A 20,966-nucleotide genomic window follows, 5' to 3' on the forward strand; every position below is an offset into this window, starting at 1 on the left:
GGCTTCCTGGAGGCAGGATGGGGCCCTTCAGTGGGTGCCGCAGGGTCGGCATCAGAACCAGACTCTGGTATCAGACAACCCTGTCTGTCTCTGACGTTCAGCGAGTCATTTTCTCTCTTGAGCCTCAATTGCCTCCAGTATAAAATGGGGCTGTTGGGAGGGTTAAATGAAGGCGGTACCTAGTCTCTTGGGGAATACCACTCCTCCCGTCCCTCTGCCCAGGCACTTAGTGTGATGGGCGTGCAGAGAGGGTGTACTGAATGAGTGATGTCGTGTTCCCCTATGCCCACAGACCCCCACCTTCTGTCCCCTGTTCAGCATTGTCAGTGCCCCCTGCTCCCACACCCTCCTCTCCTGGCTCCTGTCCTCACCTGCTGTCAGCTTCCAGTCCAGGCTCCTGCAGCCTCATTCAATTAGGCCGATGCAATTTGCTCAAGAAGAAGCCCCATAATTTGGTTAATCACACCAGCAGGGGTTCTGGCCTGAGTGGGGAGGGTGGGGATGGGTAGGAGGTCCATACCAGCAACTGAAGAGACAGTTCTGGAAGTGCCTGTCTCTTGAGACCCCCATCCACTCCCTTGGGCTTCGTTTAGCAGCTTAGAGTGCAAAGCTTGGGTCTCCTCCACTCTAGCTACAGAGGTCTTGAGACAGGAGCTTGGACTGACTGGGTTCTCTTGTGTCCCTGGGAGGGTCCCCGGCCCTCTCCATGTTTCAGTCTCCCTGTCTGACAATGAGAGTTGAGCTGGGTGGGGGTTCTGAGCCTCTGACCAGCCTAGCTGGTCTCTGCATCCCAGGTCTGGTCAGTCCCCCTCATAGCTTCTAGAGGGCCTTCTCCTGGGCTTTGGGGAGGGAGGGCTGGAGGGTGGGTCATGGGGACAGAGCCCCCAGGGAAGTTAGGAGGGGGCGGGTGTCCTCAGAGCCTCCTCTGGAACATGTCCACCCAAGTTTGTAGTCAGAGACCCTCTGGCCCCAGGCTGCCCTCCTGGAGTGGGGGCAGGAAGGAAGGGAGCTGCAGTGTCACGGTCACCTGCAGGGCCACAGCCTCCAACCTCCAGGCTGTGCTTGGCACAGGGGCTCCAGCTGAAGTGGGGCAGCACCGAAACCCAGGCCTTCCTCCCCTGCTGCATTTACACAGAGCGGGGGTCACCTCTTCTAACTTGCACAGAGGTGGCCTCGCCCTCTGCTGGAACCAGCTCAGGCAGGATACGGATGGTTCCCCTTTAGTCTTCTCAGCAGCTCTGGGAGAGGGCGCCATTTTATAGATGAGGAAACTGAGCCCAGGAAGGTTCAAAGACATGTCCAGTGCCACACAGGTGACGTGTGGCTGGGTGGAGATGTGAGCCCCGGTCTGGCGGAGGTGATGGGAGGACACAGGGGAGGAGAATCAGACTCCCTGCATGCACAGACGCCAACGCTCTCAGCCACACTCATTCAGAGACAACACCAGCCACCAGCGCCCTCACAGTACCTCCGACAGTTACACACTCACTGTGCACAGCCAGGCTCACAGAGACGTCGACCACCCAGATCACACCCACGCGGACACAGGCCGTGACAGTCACCCGCACGTGCAGATGGCTCATGCAGAGGTGTGGACGCAGGGGTGCAGCCACATTTACACTCACACACATTCTCCCACAGAATCACACACTTTCACACAGACATTCCCCTAGTGACCTAAGGGACATATTCTGCTGTGGTCACATGATGGCCTGTGGGGACACCCATTATGAGTGACTAGTGGGCTGGCCACACACGTGCTTCGGTCACCAACAAAGCGGGAGCTCCCCACAAAGCGAGAGAAAAGGTCAGTTTTGTTGAGTGTAACGGTTTTGGTGAGCATATCCAGAATTTTGCAATCAAAAAAGTCACACAAAAGTGATTTTAATTTTCATTTCCAAGACAAAATTTATAGAAGGTGGGGGCGGGCATCATCATCTTTGTATGGTTTTGGGCTTTTAAAGCAGCTGCACAGATTCCCAGGCACATCCTGGGCTCACATGGTAACCCAGCCCTGGGCTGCGTGTGTGTGTGTGTGTGCACGCGCGTGTGCGTGCACATGCGTGCTCGGTGGCTCCTGGATCCTTGGGATGTGAGGAGAGAGTGTAGGAGAAGTTCCAGAGACGCCGGATGTTTGCTCTCTGGCTTTCTGGGCCCTCCAAAGGCAAATAACTTTGGATGGCAGCCTGCCTGCCCGGGGAGGGTGGGTGGGGTGGTGGGTTGTGTGAGGAGCCTGCCTCTGCCTCTGGAGCCCTGCTGACGGGGACCCTGCATAATGATGCAGCGTGACCGAGGCCCGTGGCCAGCTTCCCATGGGCTCGTGGGCCTATCACCTCCCCTCTCTGGGGCTCTGTTCCCCCATCTGAAAAATGGAGGCAAGGAGGAGGTGAGACTGGATGGGCGTTCCCCTAGAGACTGAAATGGAGAGACATTCCAGGCCTAGGGTGCAGAAGAGAAAACCAAAGCTGGGGAGGGGAGATGGAGGAGCCAGTAAGCTCCAGGGTTCAGGCAGGGCACGGGGCCCCAGAGCCTGCGGTGTCTCCCCACCAATGTCCCCTCCCCTGGAGAAGGCTGTGCCTCAGGGCCGACATCTGCTCGGGGGCCCCTCCACCCAGCCCCTTGCTGACCTGCCGAGGGGAGCAGTGGAGGGGATGTGGGGACGAGGGGATGTGGGGACGAGGGGATGTGGGGACGAGAGCCCCGTGGGCACTGGAGGACAGGACCGGGGAGTGAATGGCACGGTGGCGCGTGGGGCTAGAGCAGAGCAGAGCAGCTAGGCCTGGACGGACAGGAGGGGAGAAGAGAGGATGGCCTGGTGCAGAAGCTGGAAGTGGAGGAGCCAAGGCCTGGAGGTGGGAGGGCCGAAGGAGTGGGGGCAGTAAGTTTGGAGAGTTGGGAAGAGGCTGGAGCCTGCAAGCCTGGAGCCTGGGTCGCAGGGGTCAGCAGGAACAGCAGTGGCCCTGACCTGAGTGCTAAATGCTTTACAAACAGTTCCCAACAGGCCCTGGAGCTCAGAGCCTATCGGGGCCCCAGGGGCTGTGGCAATCTTGTGCAAGGGAGAGACACAGTCAGACTTAGGTTTTCACAGAGCACTGCAGGTAGGGGTGGGGGCAGCTCAGCGAGGCCCCTGCTCTGGGGAACATAGAGGGTGGGAGCCCAGAGGCTGGGGCATGCCTGAGATGAACCCTGCCCAGAAGATTCCTCACTCCGACCCCCAGAACAGGAGGGCTATTTTTAGGAACAATAAAAGTGCTGACACATTCCTGCAGGGGCAGGGAGGGGGAGGGGGTGCCAGGAGCCCGCGCAGAGGGAAAGGGTGGACCCCACTCCTCCCGCCAACTCCGGCCTTGTCTTCAGGGTCTTCCCCTCAGGGCCTGGGAGGCTTTATGACCCTGGCCAGCCCTGCATCCCCAGCCCCTGTCCCCAGGGCCCCTCCCGGCTCTTGTCTGTCCCTCTGCCTCGGTCTTTGTCTCTGTCTCTTTCTCCTACTCCCCCTCCCTGGGATTTGGGCAACAGCTGGGATGGGCCAGGCCCTGAAGATAGAGCCGAATACAGTCCTGGGGCCCGGCTATGAGGCTGTGGGAGAGACACATGCCAGAGAAGAACAGACAGACAGCAAGAGGGACAGACACGGAGAGCCCTGGGAGGCTGAGAGATGGAAACAGAGAGCTCAGGACAGAGTCAGGGAGAGCCCCAAGGCAGGTGTCGATGGCAGTGGCAGCCGCTCTGTGTCCTGCTCCCTGCTTTGTCTGGGAGACCAGCTCTGCCAGGCCCTTCCTCCCTCCATGCCCACCAGGCTCTCCCCAGAGCAGCCCTCCCTCCCTGCCCTCTGCAGGCCCACCCTCCCCCTGTGCCAGGCCAGCGCCGTCTAGCATTTACCTCCCACTCCAGGCACTGGGTTTGGCACAGAGGGCGAGACGTGAGGCCCTGCCCCTGGCCTGAAGGAGATACCCAGCCTCACCCCACATCTGAGAGGGCCTCAGCCCATCCTCTCGCCAAGGCAGGGAACTGGAAAGGCCCCAAAGACAAACAGCGCTCACGAGGGAGGGAGCTTCCTGTGTCCTGAAGGGCTCTGGGCTGGGGCATGGCCTCCTGATTCCAGGCGAGGCCCTGGGCAGGGGCTTTCCTGCCTCCCCGGGCCTTTGTCTACCCCCATCAGTCTGGGGGTTGGGCTCCGTGAGGCCTAGGGCCCTCTAGCTCTGGTCCTGTGGGAATTCTCAGGAGACCTGGGAAGAGGACAAGTGACCCACCCAGGAAGGCTGCCTGGAGGAGGTGACCTCACTCATGAAAGAAGGTGACAGTGATAGTGCTCCTCTCGGGGAAGAGCCCTCCTTTGTGACACGTTGTCCACAGCCCCGTCTGCACTGGGAGGCAGTCCTGGAGCACAAAGGGCCTCCTGACCCATGGAGATCCCTTGAAAAGTTTGCCAAAAGCTCTCATACAAGGCACCCTCATTCCTCAGGCTCCTTCTCTAAGACAGTCACTGTGTCAGACTTGGGAAATGCTGAGAAGTCTCAACTTTTTTCTTCCCTGACTGGAGGCCTCCGGGGGTCGTGGGGTCCACCCCTCTGCTCGGTGATGGCATAAATCCACACAGCCCATCAGCCCCTGGAACTCAGGGGTCCAACCGACCATTTGATGGCTCAGCAAACACGTCCTGACACTTGTGATGGGCTGGGGGATGCTGAGGCCTCTGGGAAGAACAGGACACAGCCTCTGCCCTCTAAGAGTTCCCAGTCTGATGGGGGAGCCAGAGGGGAAATGCATGGATGCAGGGATGCATGGACACAGGCCATGCCATGATGGGGGTGTGCAGGCTGTAAGAGCCCCCAAAGAGAGGCTCAGATTTGCCTGACAGGGAGCAGCAGCAAAATGTTTCTGGAGGGAGGCCCAGAGACAGGAGGTCATTCATTCATTTATTCATTCATTCATGTGTCCAGTGTTCCTTTGGCCACCATTTTCTGAGAGACATACACTCTTTTCTGACACTGGCCCAGCCGGTCCCTCAGCTCCATCCTCCTTTCCTGCTTGGGCCCCGTCTGCCCCTCAGAGGTTCTTAGACTGCTCTGTCCTGCTCCGGCCCATCATGAAGGCCATGTCAGGGGCTGAGGCTGAGGAGGGTTTGAAGACATTTAGGGTCATGGAACCCAGAGCTGGATTCCCAGCCAAGCCCACCAAGCCCTTTCCCCAGGGCCAGACTCCCTGGCAGGGCCCTGTCCTTGCTTGCACACCCTGGGGGAGCTCACCCCCTCCTCCTGCCAGGCTTCTCTTTTGTGGTATGACTGACGCACAGTGAGATTATGTCTGCCTCCTTGTGACTGCCCACTGTGCCTAATTCTGCCCACACGGGCCCCTGGCCAGGAGTTGGAGACAGTAGAGGCATCAGGTGACCAAGATGGTCGGGACAGCAGTGATGAGGGGGATGTTGGGGATGTGCTTGGGAGGAAGGCTGCAGCGTCGAGGAGAATGTGTATAATGGGAATGGAGGTCACTATTGGCTCTGCCATGTGGATGAGGCAGCCAAAGGTGGGGAGGGGGCCGAAGAAGCCCTGATCCTGTCCTGGCCCCCCTTGATCTGATGTCTGCCTCCCAGGGCCATCTTCCCCCTCCCGACACTCGCTCTTGCCTCCCTCCCTCTGCTCACTCTGGCTGTCCCTTATCCCTGCCTTTCCTGACCCCAGACCCTGTGCGAGGGACTGAGGGATCCCAGTGAGTCAGGCCCTCGGAGAGCTGACTGTTCACACAACTCCTGCCTTCCCTCCCCAGCTCCTTCCCCCGTCCCATCCTTCTTCCATACCCCAAACCCGGCCCTTGAGGGATCCAGGGGGCGTGGGACAATCTGGAGGGCATTTTGGAGGAGGCGGGAGCTAGAGGAGAAGCTGAGACTGGCTTCGAAAGGGTGAGGGGCCCGGGAGGAGCTGGTTGTGAATATGGAGGGACGAGCCACCAGTCTGGGGGCCGAGCTCATCAGGGAGGTGGGGGACAGCCACAGGGGGAGGGGGGCTCCGGGACTGGGCTCAGGTGTATTCTACAGTGCACGTGTCTCCAGTGTGGCTCTGAGGCTGGAGACGCGGCCCTGTTGGAGTAACAACTGAAGCCAGAGTCTGCGAAGGGCAGGAGGAGGGGGAAGGTGAAGGGTGGCGGGTGGAATAAAGGAGAGAGGAGAGAAGAGAAAGACAGGGGAGGAGGAGGGGCGGGTGGGCTCTTCCTGTGGGGCTGGACTCCTGAGCTCCAAGTGGCTCCTTCCATCTACCCTGATCCACGTCACCCACTGTCCTGCTTCAATCTTTCCCAGCACCTCCATCTCTCCCCTCCTCTGGGACCTTCCCTGAGGAGTCCCTTCATGTGGTGGAAGTGACACAAACCTGCTTCAGTTCTCACCTGAGCGAGGCCCCTCCCCTCTGATCCTTAGTCTCCTCATCTATAAAATGGGATGGTCACACGGGCACCTCTCAGGGTTTGTAGGAGGATTAGAGACAGCGTGTGTCCCTGGTTCTCAAAGTGTGGTCCCTGGGTCAGCAGCATCAGCATCATCTAGGAATGTGTTGGAAATGCAAATTCTTGGCCTCATTCCAGACCGGCTGTATCAGAAACTCTTGGGGGTGGGGCCTGGAGACCGTATGTTAACAGGCCTTCCAGGGGATTCTGGTGCACATTCAAGTCTGAGAACCATGGATGGGCACCTCTAGCACACAGTAGCTGTGCCCGATGCGCCACTCAAGCAGGGCACTGACATTCGAGCTTGTCCACCTGTGGCCTGGCTCTCTCTCCTGCTGGTTCCTTCAGATCAGGTCTCCCAGGGTCACCAAGCCTCTTTCCGCCATTCTCCTGGCCCTGGTCCAGCTCAGCCTTGTTGAGGGTAAGACTGGGCGGCAAGATTTTAGCACTTCCGGGCAGCTCTTCGCTGAGTATTTAAGGCACCAGTGTCGTTAGAGACGGCTCCTTGGGCAGGTGGCAGGCGTGGGCGAGCGTGAGGGGAGGGTGGGGGAGCCGCCTTCCTGCTTCCTTGCCGTCTCCCGACCTGCAGGGCTAGGCAGACGGCGAGGACTGTGCGAGTCACAGGGCAAGCTTAGGGGGCTCAGGCTGCGGTCCAAGGCCTGGCTAAAGGGGGTTTCTCTGGCCTGAGCCCCCCAAGAGGCCTCCTTTGGAGGAGTTCTGCCAGTCAGCCCGATGGAGTGGCTGAGCTTGCTAGTGCCAGGCCCATACTGGGCACAGAGATGGATTTGCGCCTCTGCTCTTGAAGGCCTTGTTCTCTGGGAAGATAAGAGACTGTGTATTTGCCCACCAGAACCGGAGGCAGGAAGCAAAAGATGCATTTGCCCTGGCCTCCCCCAGTTTCCCCCACCATGGCCGCCTTCCTAGGCTCCCCCATTCTGTGGGTGCCCACCTTGGTCCAGGCACTTTCTCCTCAAGTTTTCAAGGTGACTCCTTGGAGGTTTGGAGGAGGCGGGGGCAGGAAAGACAGGAGTGGGTGGGGGCAGGAGTGTGCAGGAGAGAGATGGCATGAGAAGCCATCTGAGAGGAGAGAAGATTTGGAGGTGGGAAGAGACGTGGAGACTCTTGGAGGCGAGACAGGAGAGCAGCCTGCCACAGAGATGTACGTCGACGGAGGGAGGCATGGAGAGAGGGAGAGACCCACTAGGAGAGATCAGAGAAATGGAGCCAGAGATAGACACAGCCCAGGGGCAAGGAAAGAGAAATAGCGAGAGGGTGGGGCTCCAAGGTCCAAGGGGATCTTGAAGGCCCGCCCCCCAACTCTTCAGAGAAGGGAACACCAAAGCCCAGAGAGAGAGAGTCCTGACCCCAGGCCACACAGGGACCTAGCCCAAGCAGAGCTGGATGAATCAGTGTGTGTGGCCAGTCCCAGTAACACAATTTGAGTCTTGGGAGGTACTAGGCTATTGGCTTTGATGTTATACTTTCTTCTAGGCCACCAAGAGGGACATGGTGAGGCTTCCTTTCAGAGAGGGAGGTGTGGGCTCCAGGTTCTGGGCAGTGGGGAGAGCAATAAGAGGGTTTATGGAGGCAGGAAAAGACATAGAAACTCATGGAGATAAGACAGGAGAGCAGCTTGTGACAGTGACACTGACCCTCAAGAAGGACGTCAGTTCCTGTGCTGGTGGCACCAGAGGAATAAGGCTAAGGTCTCTGGCTTCATATAATCCTAGGCATTAAGGAGTTAGAAGTAATTTAGTTCAGACCCTCTACCCTGCCCAAATGAGTGCAGAAATGCTGATTCAGGCCCAGTGCTGGCTCAAGAGGAGCCCTGACTCAGAACACGCTCCCCTTTCTTGGTACCTGGGGTGAAAGACTAGTGCATGGGGAGTGGCACTGTCTATGGTGCTGAGTGGCCCTGCCTCCAACCATAGAGCTGCAGGTAGAGAGCTGGGCAAACTAGGAAAGCTTCATCCACTCATCCATCCATCCATCCATCCATCCATCCATCCATCCATCTGTCCACCCATCCATCCATCCGTCCATCCATCCGTCCGTCCGTCCGTCCATCCATCATCCATCAGTCCATCCTTCCATCCATCCTTCCATCCATTCACATATCCATCCACCCATCCTCACTGAATTAAAACACAAAACCATAGACCTATATGTTGCAGAGCTAGAAGGACCCATTTTTACTAATGAGGAAACCGAGGCTCAGAAAAGGAAAGGGGCCTGCTAAGGCCACACAGAGCTTCTGTAGTCAATCTGGGATAGGACTGGAAATCGCTGCTCTTTTCTACACACAAATTCTTCCCTGGGGACTGAGAAATTGCCAGGTTGCTATGCTGATATTTATACTGATGTTGGTTCCAAAAAGCTGCGAGGGCAGGAAATGTGACCTCCTTCACCCCACCCTGAGCCTGGTGTGTGTGTGTGTGTGTGTGTGTGTGTGTGTGTGTGTGTGTGTGTGTGTGTGCATGCTTATGTGCATATTTGTGTGCGCCTTGTATTTATGGTTGCATTTTTAGCCGTGTGTGCATGTTTGTGTGAGGGTGTGTGCATATATGTTGGGCAGTGGAGTGCACGTGGCAATATGTATATGTGTCACACGTGTAGACATGCATGAGAGCAGGTATGGCTCTGTTTGTACTTTTCCTTTTCTCTTCTTTTTAAAATTTCTGGGGCTCTAGCCTTTGACTTGAGCCCCGTCAGTTTCCCACCTATGCCTCCAACTCAGAAATTTCCCCACTTCCCATTCTCAGCTGCTCCCCACTGATTCTCTCGGCTGCTTTCTGAGCCCCCACCTCATGGAATTTGAGCTCTTTACTCCCTGAGTTGCTGCAATGAAGGTGAGGTTGCTTTGAGATCTGGGGAGGAAGTGGCACTTGACCAAGCCTTGAAGCCCCCTTCGAGGGCCAGGTATGAAGTGGCCCTTCCCAGCTGCAATTCCTGCACCCAACACCCCCCACTCCTGGAGTGGGCAGGGCAGGGCCAGGAGGTGGATGGACAGAAGGATACCAGGTGAGAGCCCCGGGCTTCGTGGGCCATGTCTGCATCCAGCCCACTCTGGCTAAGGATGTGAAGCCCCCTCCCTGCTGCTGCCTCAACTCTCCCCAAGTTCCTATATGGTCCACCCTCACCACCATTATCCTGCCCTTAGCCGGAAGAGTCACAGAAAACTGACCAATCAGAACAAAGGCCAGACAGGCAGCCACCAATTCCGGTAAAGGACAGGTCAGGGCAGCCCCCAATCCAAGTAAAGGGCAGGTGGAGGAGCCTACCAATCAGAACAAAGGACAGACTCTTCTCTCTGAGCCCCTGGGGAGGGAGCTGGGGGTCAGGTGCAGAGCAGGAGCCAGACAGGGGCCAGAGATCCAGGGACTTGTGTGCTGGACCTGGCTTTGCCCTGACTGGCAGGCTGACCACAGACGGGACATTGCTTCTCTTTGAGCCTCAGTTTCCTCATCTGTCAAATGGGGAGACTTAGCTGTCCCAAGCCTGTGGCTTTGAAAATTTTCTCCCTCTACATCAGAGCTCACTCCCTCAGCTCGGCCCTCTTCTCCAGCTTGCACAACACACATCTCGACCTCCACCGAGGGCAGGGCCCCTCAGGGCTCAGCTTGTCCACCCCCTGCTCCAGGCAGGAACAGACCGAAACCAGCACTGCCTGCTGGGGTCCTGTCTTGGGAACCCCAGTCTGAGGAGCCTGGGTTGGCAGACTTTATTTTGGGATTTTGGGGGCATCAGCTCTTCCCCCGCTCTTTAGTCTGCAGAATTGACCTCCAAAGGCCACAGTAGCCTTGGTGCAGGGGTTCTGAGCCCTGGCCCTGTGAATCCATAAGGAAACAGGTGTGTCTGTACCGGAGGGGTCTCAAGGCTGCCAGGGTGTTTCTGCAAGGGCCTGATGGTCTGTAGCTGGGTGGCGGGTGTGTGGCGCTGGGAGGCGGGACTGTGATGAGGACCGTCTAAGGGTTAAAGGACAGCTGGTCCAATTTGGGGATTGTATTGTTTGGCATCAGCAGCTTCTGATGTCCAGGGGCAAAGACATATCCCAAGACCAAAATGCGTTTGCATCCTTGAGCAGTGGGGGGGATCGAGGGAGACTGGGGGTTGGGGAAAGCAATGCCAAGTGAGCATTCGGGACGAAAGCCCACTGCTGCCCCCATCCTGGGAACACAGGACTGGGTGGGAGTGGGGCAGGGGAGAAAACTGAAGCCAAGGAGACACAAGGGTGAAATCTGGAGCTGAAGCCTGGAGTCCAATGCAAGACTCCCCTCTGTAGTCTCTCTGACAAATGGGCATTTAGCCCATTCTTGCACACCCTCAGGGAGGGGGAGCTCACTTCCTCCCTCTCTCCTGGTGGCCTTTGCATATGTTGCATGGCTTTGCCTGGAAGAAGGTCCCTCATCCCATTGGGCCAAGGCCAGCCTCCTGTGAAACCCAGAGTCCAGTCCCCCTGCCCAGGAGAGTCGGAGAGATTAGAGTCGAAGACTGAGACCCCTGGGTCTGCTCTGTTTTAGGCTAGGCACCCCCAAGTTCTCCAGTCTTAGTCACATGCAAGACTTGGTTTCTAATTCCCTCCTTACATGGGTCACCTCCTCTGAATGAATCTCATCTTGTCCTCACCTGGGACACAATGCACTGGAGATAGTCTAATCACCCTATAGAAGTGGGGGAACTGTCATCTTCCCTACTCAGGTTAACAGATCCTTATTAATATGGCCGGTAGTTTCAGCATTTTAATTTATTACCAGCCACACTTACACTGTGGGCTCATGCTGACCTTGTGGTCTACTGAGACCCTCAACTTCATATCATTTTCACATGAATGGGGGCCAAGCCATGTCTCCTTCCTCCACCAGTTAATCACTTTGCTTTCTGAACACAGATCCAGCCATTCACACGGAAGACATCAGAAAGAACTTCCAAGGGCTAGCTGGAGGGCATGGCAGGGTGGACGATATGAGTCACGATCCTGACTTGGCCCTGGATCCCCTGTTCCATTACCTTTATCTTTGATCCCTGTGGCTCTGGCCAAGTTAACAGAGGGAGAAGCAGGGACCTTTCTTGTCTCTGTTCCGGCTCTCCAAGGACGAGGCCTGTGCCTGGGACGGGAAGGCTGGGAGGCAGTCAAGGCTGACCTCTCCTTCTCCTCCCATCTGGCCAGGGGCTGTTTCTCCCACCTTGTGGGCTCATGCACTCCTTGGACTTGCTACTCCCAACCCAGCCCCTCACTGGGCTGAACAACGAGCCTGGCTGAGACCACCTCCCTCCGGGGAAAGTGAGTGGGTCTCAGGTTCAGCAAACATTTTGCCAAGCACCTACTCTGTGTGGGTACTCCGAGGCACTGTAGGGCTCAGTCTTGTTTTACCTTCACGTCAGCTTGTAGGAGGAGATAGCCACAGTTGTCCCCGTCTACAGATAGAAGACTGAGGCTCGGTGACTTGACCAGGGCACACACTGCTAATAAATAGTGCGGCTAGGATTCCAACTGGGGCTGTTTTGTTTGCTTGTTTTGCTTTGTTGTAATGTGGAAGCTTGTGCCTTCCCTACTTAGCTGGCTTTCCTGGGCTAAAGGACAAGAGGCCTGGGCTCTAGTCTAGACTTGACCTCTTGCCTCACTGTGAGTTCTTTGCTAAGTCCCTGGCTCTCCTCTGAGCCCCAGTTTCCCCATCTGCAAGATGAGGAGACTTGGACATTCTCGGGCCTTAAGACCTGTTGGATTCTGAGATCCTAAGATCCCGGGGTTTGAGTGTTTGAGAGCCTTGGGCTCTGGTTTAACCTGGGAGCTTGTGCTCACAGGCACCTGGGCAGATGGGGCTGCCCCGGCCTGCCTGGCAAGGCCTCATGGCCCTTTCCTCTCTTCCAGGATGCTTTGCTGAGCCTGGGCTCTGTCATCGACATCGTGGGCTTGCAACGGGCTGTCAAGGAGGCCCTCTCTGCCGTGCTCCCCAGAGTGGTAGGTGCTGTGCCCCACATTTCCCCCGCCCCCCAAACCTTTGCCCAGCTCTTTGCTGTACGTCGCACAGGACTGAGAAGGAAAGAAAAGGCAGGGTCCCTGCCCAGAGGACGCTCATGGGGAAGTGAAGAGTTTGGGTAATGTTCTGAGAGGGCTTCCTGGAGGAGGAGGGCTGAAGCTAAGCCCCAAAGAATGAACTTACATAGGAATCCTGGAATGCCTGAGACAGAAGGGGCCTTAGAGATTAATTGGAAAGATGGCATCTCAGATGATGGAAGGGATTCACCTAGGATAACAGCCTGGGCATAGTGGAGTCAGGTGGGCTTTGGAATATGTATAGCAGGAGGGGTTGAGGGTAGACGTGCAGAAGAGCTTCCTTGATGCCAGGTCTGGGAGGTGCTGGAATGGAGCTCAGCCTTGATGAATGGATCTGTGCCGAGTTAAAGTGTCCTGCCTGGAGACAGGAGGCTGGACAAGATGATCTCCAGAAGCCTTGAAGCTTCTCTCTAACCCAAAACCATGCAAAAGGTTGCAAATTGGGGGCAGGTGGCGGGTGGTGGCCTGGGCCCACGGACAGCAGGTCACCATGGTTGCCTGGGCCCAGAATGCCTTGGTATGGGTGCCCCTCTTCAGCTGCCCCAGGCCACTCCCCAGCCTGGCTCCAATGGCCGCTGTTCATCCCTTAGGCAGTAAGATGGATAAACCAGCCCTGAAGACCCAAAGCAGCAGTGTCTGTTGTGACAGATAGAGGGAAGCAGGGGACTGTTGGTCTGGGGAGGGGGTCTGAGCCAGCCTAAGGGGAACAGAAGATTTCCTGGAGGAGGAGATGCCTAAACTGAGTCCCCATAGCCTGGAATGTCCTCTCCCCTACTCCAGACACCAGCCAAAGGCAGCCTCTGCTCCAGGACATAGGCTAATTCAGAATGTGACCCCCCCACCCCACCAGAGCCCATTGTATCTGAATCTGCTTGATAGATGAACTGCTGGAGGCCCAGAGAGGGAGGGTGCTTCCCCCAAGGTGACAGCATGACGGGGACAAATGAGGCTTGGCACCTAAGCACCCCCGATCCCTCTCCTCAGCTCTGCCTTCTCAAAACCTCCTAGAATTTCAGAGCCCAGGAGGAGGGCTAATGAGTGAGCTTTATTGAGCGTGAAATTGGTAGGAAGTGGGTGGTGTGTTGGCACCCCAAAATAAATCCTCCTGGAGAAGGATGGGACTGAGGCAACATCTGGCCTGGGGTGGAAACAAATCTGGAAAGGAAGGGATGGGGAGGTTGTCAGGTCAGCATCCTCAAGGCTGCCCTGGGCCCCTCTGTGGCCACCGAGGCTGCCCTGTGAGGGGGAGGAGGTGACTGGCCAAGTCTTCACAGGCAGGGTGCCCGGTGGTGGTGCCAGCATAGATGCCCTGTGCTGGATTAAGTGTATCCCCAAAGCTGGGGGCAGGAAGACAGCTGTGGTTCAGGCGACTAGGTTCCTGGGACAGTGGAAATGTCTACCTTGGTCCATCCAAGAGACTTGTGAGCTAGGGAAGCCCAGATTTGGGGGAGCCCTAGCTTGATTGCAGGGAGGAGCTCAGACCCCCCAAAGAAGTGGGGGGAGATGGGAGGTCTGCTTTGCTTCCAGGGAGTGGGGGAAGATGGAAGGGTCTACTCTGCTTCCAGGGAGTTGAGGGGGATGGAGAGGTCGGCTCTGCTCCCAGGGAGGCGGGGAGCTGCAGGGGTCTGCTCTGCCCCTGGTGAGGGGAGAAATCGGGGAGGGGTCTCCCTACCCCGCAGAGAGGAGAGCTGCTGGCACCTGCTCCCTCATCAGCAGCCATTGTGGCAGGCAGCCCCGAATGCAGATGGTGCTGATGTGTCTGAAATGGTTCCCTCCTTCTCACCAATAAATTCAGCTAATTTTAACCCGGAGGGCTGAGAGTGAGGGGGCGGGAGGCAGACGGACTTCCGGACGTGCAGTGAGGACCTGTCCTCCTCCCTCTCCCCCACCGGATTGTCCGCCTCTCTCCCTGCCAGGGCAGGACTCTCTGTGTGGCCCTGGGTGCTGAGTGGTCCCTTAACCTCTTTGGGCCAAATCCCTCAGGCACCTCCCAGCTGCTGCAAGGGTGGAATGACAAGAAGGGGGCTGGATACAGATGAGGAGCGGGCGGCCTTCTCCCCACTGATTTCTTCACGCCTGAACTCCCGCCTAGACCCTCACCAGGAGGACAAGGGGGTGCCAGGCCTCGCCTGTGTCTGCCCTTCTCTCTCCCCTCAGGCCCTCTCATTCCCAGCCCTCACCGCCACTGAGCCTGACTCTGGTTCTCTGGAAGCAGGACTGGGACATCTCCTGGGGGCTAGAAGAGGGTGGGGGCTGGCTGGGGACAGCCAAAGGCAAGAGTGGCTGGCAGGATTGTGGACTCACAGTCACGAAAGGCAACTGCTTCTGCTGAGAAGGTCTCCACACACCTAGCTCCAATGTCACCTCCTCCAGAAGCCCTCCCTGATACCTCAGCAGAGAAGAGAGCCCTCCTTCCTCCCACTGAGAACACAGTGCCCCTCAAGATACTTAGCTGGGCGTGTGGGGGCCCCCTCGCTGGGGCACAGGCTCTGCTGGGTAGCACTGGCATCCTGGTCTCCCTCGTCACACAGTGTGGACAGTGGAGACGCTCTGCAAGGGGGCGCTGAACAGGATTGGTTGTGGATCCCTGAGGGGAGCCAGGCCTGCTTGGAGGGAATGTGGATTTTGTCCTGGGGGTCAGTGAGGGCCACTGCTTCTGCCACTATCTGGCCTGGAGCTGAGGCCCAGGCTGCTCTGGGCCCCTAGGGCGGGCGGATTGATAAGCCGAAGACTTGACAAGCTTCGGGCAGAGCTTTGGTCTCACTCTAGGGAGGCATCATCCCAAATACAAATCTGCTCCTGTCTCTCATGGCTCCCCGCTCGCCTGGCAGCAGCCCCTGGCAGCCTCCGCCAGCTCGCTTTATAGGCCCTTCCAGCTCAGCCCCTGCTGACCGCAAGCCTACCTCCTGTGCCCCCCGCCCCCACTGTCAGTTCCATAAATGCTCCATGCTCTTTACAACTACAGACCTGCTCCTGGGCCCAGAAGCCATTCTTCTGTGCCTCATTCACTCCCTGAATGTGTCTAATTCCCACTCCACTTACAGCTTTAAGGTCGCTTCCTCCAGGAAGCCCTCCCGGCTTGGGTCATGGCGTGTGGTTTCTCATAGAGTTGTTTGTGTCTCTGAGGTAGGAGGGAAGCTTCCGGGACATTCTAAGCCCCTCCCACAGTCCAGCCCTGAGTGGACAGTCAGTTATTGTTTGTTGAGGCTGGAGTCACCGCTGGGAAATATCCCAGGGTGGCGGTGGGAGGATGTCTCCACCTTCAGCCCTTCAGCCGTCTCCCCAGTTCCTTGGATTTGGGGAGATGGATCATGGATCACTGCCTGCCCAGAGCCCCTCCAAGAGGGGAGGGTGGGGTGCTGAGTTCATAGGGAGTTTTTCCGCCCTGGCTGCTCTGAGAGTCACCCGGGGAGCACAGACCAACGGGGCCTGTGCGCACTCCCCAGGGCCCTGTGTACGGGCTGGGACTGGGGGCAGGGAGGACGTCTCCGCAGGGTCTCATGAGTGCCTCCTGTCCTAGGAGACTGTCTACACCTACCTGCTGGATGCGGAGTCCCGGCTGGTGTGTGAGGAACCCCCCCACGAGCTGCCCCAGGAGGGGAAAGTCCGGTGAGCCATTCTCCCCCGCACTGCGTTCGCGCACGGCCAAGGACCTCAGGCCTGGGGCCGCTTCCAAGGCTTGGTCTGACCCTCCCCATCTGACCTGGACCTCAGCCTCCGTGCTGGGTGGGGTTCCTTGGCTGTGTCCCTGACTCCAGCACAGAGGGGAGAAGCTGTGTCTTCTCTCGTGTTGGGTAGGGGGAGTGGATGGCACAGGAAAGTGCCAGTGGGTAGGTGTTCTCCTAGAGAGCTCTTCCGAATTGCTGCGGCCTCCTCAGAGCCGCGTCTCAGAATGTCTCAGAATGTCGGGGCTACCGTTAGCACCTCAGCAGAACTGCCTGGGAGGTTCTCACGGGTCGCAGAACGCGGGTCCCGCGGGAGCGCGGTGTCAACCCGGCAGCCAAGAACAGGCTGATCCCAGGCAGCGTCCTGCTGTGGTTCTGGAGCCCGACTGCCTGGGTTCAAATCCCTGCTCCCCATTTCCTGGCTGTATAATCTGGGGCAATTTGTAACATGGCAATAATCATAGTGCTTATCTCACAGGATTGTTGGGAGGATTAAATGAGTTTAACACATGTAAAGCACTTAAAACTGTATCCACAATGAATGCTAAATGTCTGGTTTTAGTTCCATTAGGCTAGAATGTTGGAATCGCTGGCTTTAGGAACACCGGCTCAGTGCCCCATGGTCCACTGATACCTCTGAGCCTACTGAATTCAGCCTCCTTACTTTTCAGATGGTCAGACAGTGTGAGACGTGTCCAACGCCACATAACTGGTGTGAGGCAGAGCCAGGCCTGGGACACAGTCTCCTGGCTCCTGGCCGTTCAGGGGACAGTGAGGGCAAGTGGAACTTAGATGAGAAAGTGTTGACGGGCAGGAGTGCTGGCCCAGAGGAGGGCACGCCACGGAGGACGTGGTCACTGCCTTCTAAGCACCGCAGGGCCATCACGGGCCCAGGGAGCTCCAGGTTGGGAGCTGAGGGCTGAGTGGGTGCCAGTGGGGCGTGACCAGAAGGCAGTGCTCTGCTCCCTGGGGGAGGGCTCTTCCAACAGGCCATGTGGTCCAGGGAGGTGGCTTTTCCAGGTGGTAGCTGAGGCTGGAGGTCCTGATGCTGGGGATGCTGATTGGTCCTGAGGTCCCTCCCGGCACTTGGAACCCTGGATTCCTGGATGCTGGTGTCTCCCCTGGCCCTTCTCCATGGAAGGGGCTGGTGCCTCTTCAGTACCCTGAGCCTTCCCACCTCCTGGTCTCCCATTTGACTCCCCCAGGGGTGGGTGGTGGGTGACACTCTCCCCTTCAGCACCTCCTGACAACTCCTCCCCAAGGTCTGTGTGAACCAAGCCCCAGCCACACCCCTCTCTGGCCTCTACTGTCCCATCTGTGAGATGGCAGGATAGGGCTGGAAGGTTTTTGGAATCTTATGGAAAAAAAATGCTATAATGTCCCCTTTTCTCCTCTGAGACAGCACTCCCACCCCTAATTCTCAAGAACTTTGCTTATTATGGGCTTGCCCCATCCAGGAAGTTTCCTCAGAACGGCCTGGGAAGCCCTTCCTGGTAGGGGGATGCAGGATCACGGGCTCAGAAGGCAGGAGGGGAGCATCCTGCAGTGTTGGCTCTGCCCCTCCAAGCCTGCAAATGCTCCCTCAGGCTTTCTGCTGTGAGGTGGGAGGTCTGCGGTCCAGGATCTTTGAGGGGGCTCAGAGCCTCTGCATCAGTATCCCCGCCACCAACCACTTCAGACTCAGTAGAGCCTTTGGAAAAGGTACAAAAAAAAAAGCAAATAAAAGTGAATGTTCCCATGCAATTATCCCAGAGTTCAGTGGAGATGGGGAGGCAAGTGCCTGCTGGGAGACAGAGCTCAGAAATCCAGGAGGCCTAGGAGGCGAGGCGGCTGAGGGGACAAGAGAGGTGAGGCAGTGGGGGCGTCCTGGGAGACCTGGAGATCAAAGTTCATTCAGGCTGGTGAGGATTGGGGGTGAAGGTTCAGGCAGTCCTCTCTTCTGAAATCTGCGCTCTGCCCACCTCTCCCCACCATGTGTCTGGAGGTGAGACCTCCCCACCTCCACCGCCAGGGCTGAGAGCTCGGCATGTGGAAGGGGGGAGAGCACTGGAATAGGAGTCAGACAGGCGTGGATTCTAGCCCAGCCCCATCCCAGCCTCGCTGTGTCCCCTTTCAAACCTGTTTTCTTATCTCTAGAATGGAGATAACAGTCGGACCTGTCTTTGGCCTAATGAGATAACAGATGCCTGTGCTTAGCCGGTGCTTAGCCTGTGCCCAGCACACAGTAGGAGCTCAGTGATTGCTGGTTGCCCTCCACCCCCAACACAGCTACTCACTGGGTGACCTTGAGAAAGTTACTTCCCTTCTGGCCTCAGTCTCTTTTTCTATAAAACAGGTAGGTTGGATACAAGGTCCTTCCACTGGTGACCTCCACGGCTCTGGCCCCATCAGGAGGCCGAGGCACTCGCCCCAGGCTGACGTGGAGCCTGAGGCTCTGGCAGTGCCCGCGGAGGGGGGTGCTCCTCCAGGAAACCCTGAAGGGCCGGCAGGGCTGGCAAACAGCAACAGGTGTGAAGTGGAGGCAGATCATAAAGACAGATAAGGGCCCAGGAGAAGGGGCAGAGGATGGGCTCAGGGTGGGGTGGTGGATGCGGGGTGGACGTGGGCCAAGGGAGAGAAGGCCCACTAGCTCCCCAGCAGCCCCCAACCACTGCCCCCTACCACTTCGCGGGCTCCCAGATGCCCAGGTGCAGCCCCCAATGTGTTTGGGTTCCTGCCTCCCGTGCTAGCTCGTGCTCTCTCCTCCCCTGCAAAGTCCTTCCCTGCCATCTCCATCTGGACCGATGCACAGTTCCCTTATCCCCCGCGGCCCAGCCAGAGGCCCTCTAGGAGGGCCATGGTTCCCTGGCACTAAGGAGGATCCAGTTTTCAGAAAAGGTGTCTGGGCTGTGGTGGCCTCCCTCAGGGATAGGTCTGTCCACAAGGAGAACCCTGAGCTGGGGGTCAGGAGGCCTGGGATCCAGGACAATGTGGCTGCAATCACAGTCCCACGCACTCTCTCTGGGCCTCAGTCTATGCTTCTGTGAGATGATAAGATCAGGCACTGTGATGTCTGAGGGCTGATCCAGCTCTGAATTCTAAGGGTGTAAGGGGCCTCGGGCTGGAGGGGAGAGAATCCTGGAGGGCTGCCTGAGCGAGGGGGCTTCCTGGAAGGCTTCGCCTCCCTTTTATTTGTGTCCCCTCGATCTCCCAGCCTATTTCAGTCTCCAGCCCTGCTGCCTTCCTCTTCTTATTGTGTCTCCTGCCATCTTAAAGCCTCTGATTACTCGCTGCTGAGTGCAGCAAAATTGGGGGCTTTTCAGCTGCAACGGAGACACCACCCACACCCACCCCAGCTGGCTGTCTCCCTCTGCTACCCTTTGAAGGTCCCAGGGCCCAACCTCGAGAAACTTCTTCCTCAGAGCTGACCTGGTCCCCTCTCACTGCAGAGTCAGTCTGTCCCTTTGATTCGTCTTGAGGGACACAGGGAATAGTCTGTTCCCGTCTCTGGAGTCTCACATTCTGGGAGAAGAAGAGGAGAGGGAGAGGAGGGTCCAGGTCCTGGCCTGAGTCATAATTTGTCTCCGAGAGAAATGACAGATCAGAGGAGGCTGGGGCTCTGGGAGGGGCCGGGGGCGCTCAGTGAGGGGGTGCTCAGTAAAGGGGATGGGGCCTCGCCAAAGAAGGGGCTTAGAGGAGGGGTGGAACGGGACCTGGACACTCAGCTCTTTCCAGGCCACTGACTCCACCAACAGGGAGCCTTTCCCTCCACTCTTTCCACTAAACAAATAGTTGTTAAAGGGACGGAACCATCATAAAATCCACGCCCGTTCCTCGCCCCACTCTGTGCCCATCTGTCTTTATTGTCGCTGGGGCAGAGCATGACCACCCAGGCGCCCAGGCTGAATCATTAGCCTTCAACCTGGACAGCTGGCCCCGGGGGTGTGGCGTCCCCTCCCCCCCCCACCATTAGGCTGGCAGGGGGTCAGGGAGGCGGGGAAGTCAGGAGGGGAGAGGAGGCAGGGCGGGGCTCTGAGTTGAAGGGAGAGCCATGACGGGTGTGGGCAGTACAGGAAGCCCCCACCCCCATCCCTCCAGGGGGACAGCAGTTCTGGGAAGGGTGCAGCAGAGGAAAAGGGCTCACCTGGGGGTGGGCTGAGGTGAGCACGGCCTAGGGCTGTGGCGCGCCCCTGCCTGGGTCTGTGGGATGTGGCCGGGCCCCAGGGGGAACAGATTGCAGAGCAAGGTGCCAAGGCGTGGGGACTCCTGAGGGTTGAGGACCCTTGGAGGCCCCCGTGCTTGGTGAGAGATCTGGGCCCAGTCAAGGCTGACTTGCCCCAGCCCAGCGTCTCCTCTGCTGTTCAGGGGCCACTGAGACTCTGTGGCCCTCACTGAGACCTGTGTGTGGGCTCAGATTCTCCCTCTCTTGTAAGAGTCTTACCCGGCAGCCAGCATGATCAGCCTGAAATCAAACCTGACCTCTACCTTCCCCTGCTCAGGTCCCTCCCGGGGCGCCCACTGCGCTCAGGATCAAGCCCAGCTCCTCAGGGCCCTGGTCCCTCTCCACTGTGCTCCCTGCTGTCCAGCCACACCAACCTCCTGGCGGTTGGCGCACCCCACAGACACACATTCTTTCTCTCCTCTGAGACTTTGCACATGCAGTTCCCTCTGCCTGCACATCCTTTTCTGTCTGCCCTGACAACCTCTGCATGTCCCTTAGGACTCAACTCAGGCATCTCCTCCCCCAGGAAGCCTTCTCTGACCCCACTTCCATCCTGCACCCGGGTAGGCTGGCGCCCACTCCTCCTCCCTTTGTCAGAGCGCTCATC

General features: G+C 57.8%; 1 protein-coding gene across 2 annotated transcripts in view; it reads left to right on the forward strand.

Moving 5' to 3' along the window:
* PDE2A (phosphodiesterase 2A) overlaps positions 1-20,966 on the forward strand; it is a 91,841-nt gene that overhangs the window by 47,611 nt on the left and 23,264 nt on the right. For both annotated transcript variants that reach the window (XM_058545675.1, XM_058545674.1), the window contains 2 exons: positions 12,308-12,397; positions 16,014-16,102. In XM_058545675.1, the coding sequence (XP_058401658.1) occupies positions 12,308-12,397; positions 16,014-16,102 (179 nt within the window). The remainder of the gene's footprint in view (positions 1-12,307; positions 12,398-16,013; positions 16,103-20,966) is intronic.

The sequence above is a fragment of the Diceros bicornis genome, chromosome 7 (genome assembly GCF_020826845.1).
Source record: "Diceros bicornis minor isolate mBicDic1 chromosome 7, mDicBic1.mat.cur, whole genome shotgun sequence".
NCBI lineage: Eukaryota > Metazoa > Chordata > Mammalia > Perissodactyla > Rhinocerotidae > Diceros > Diceros bicornis.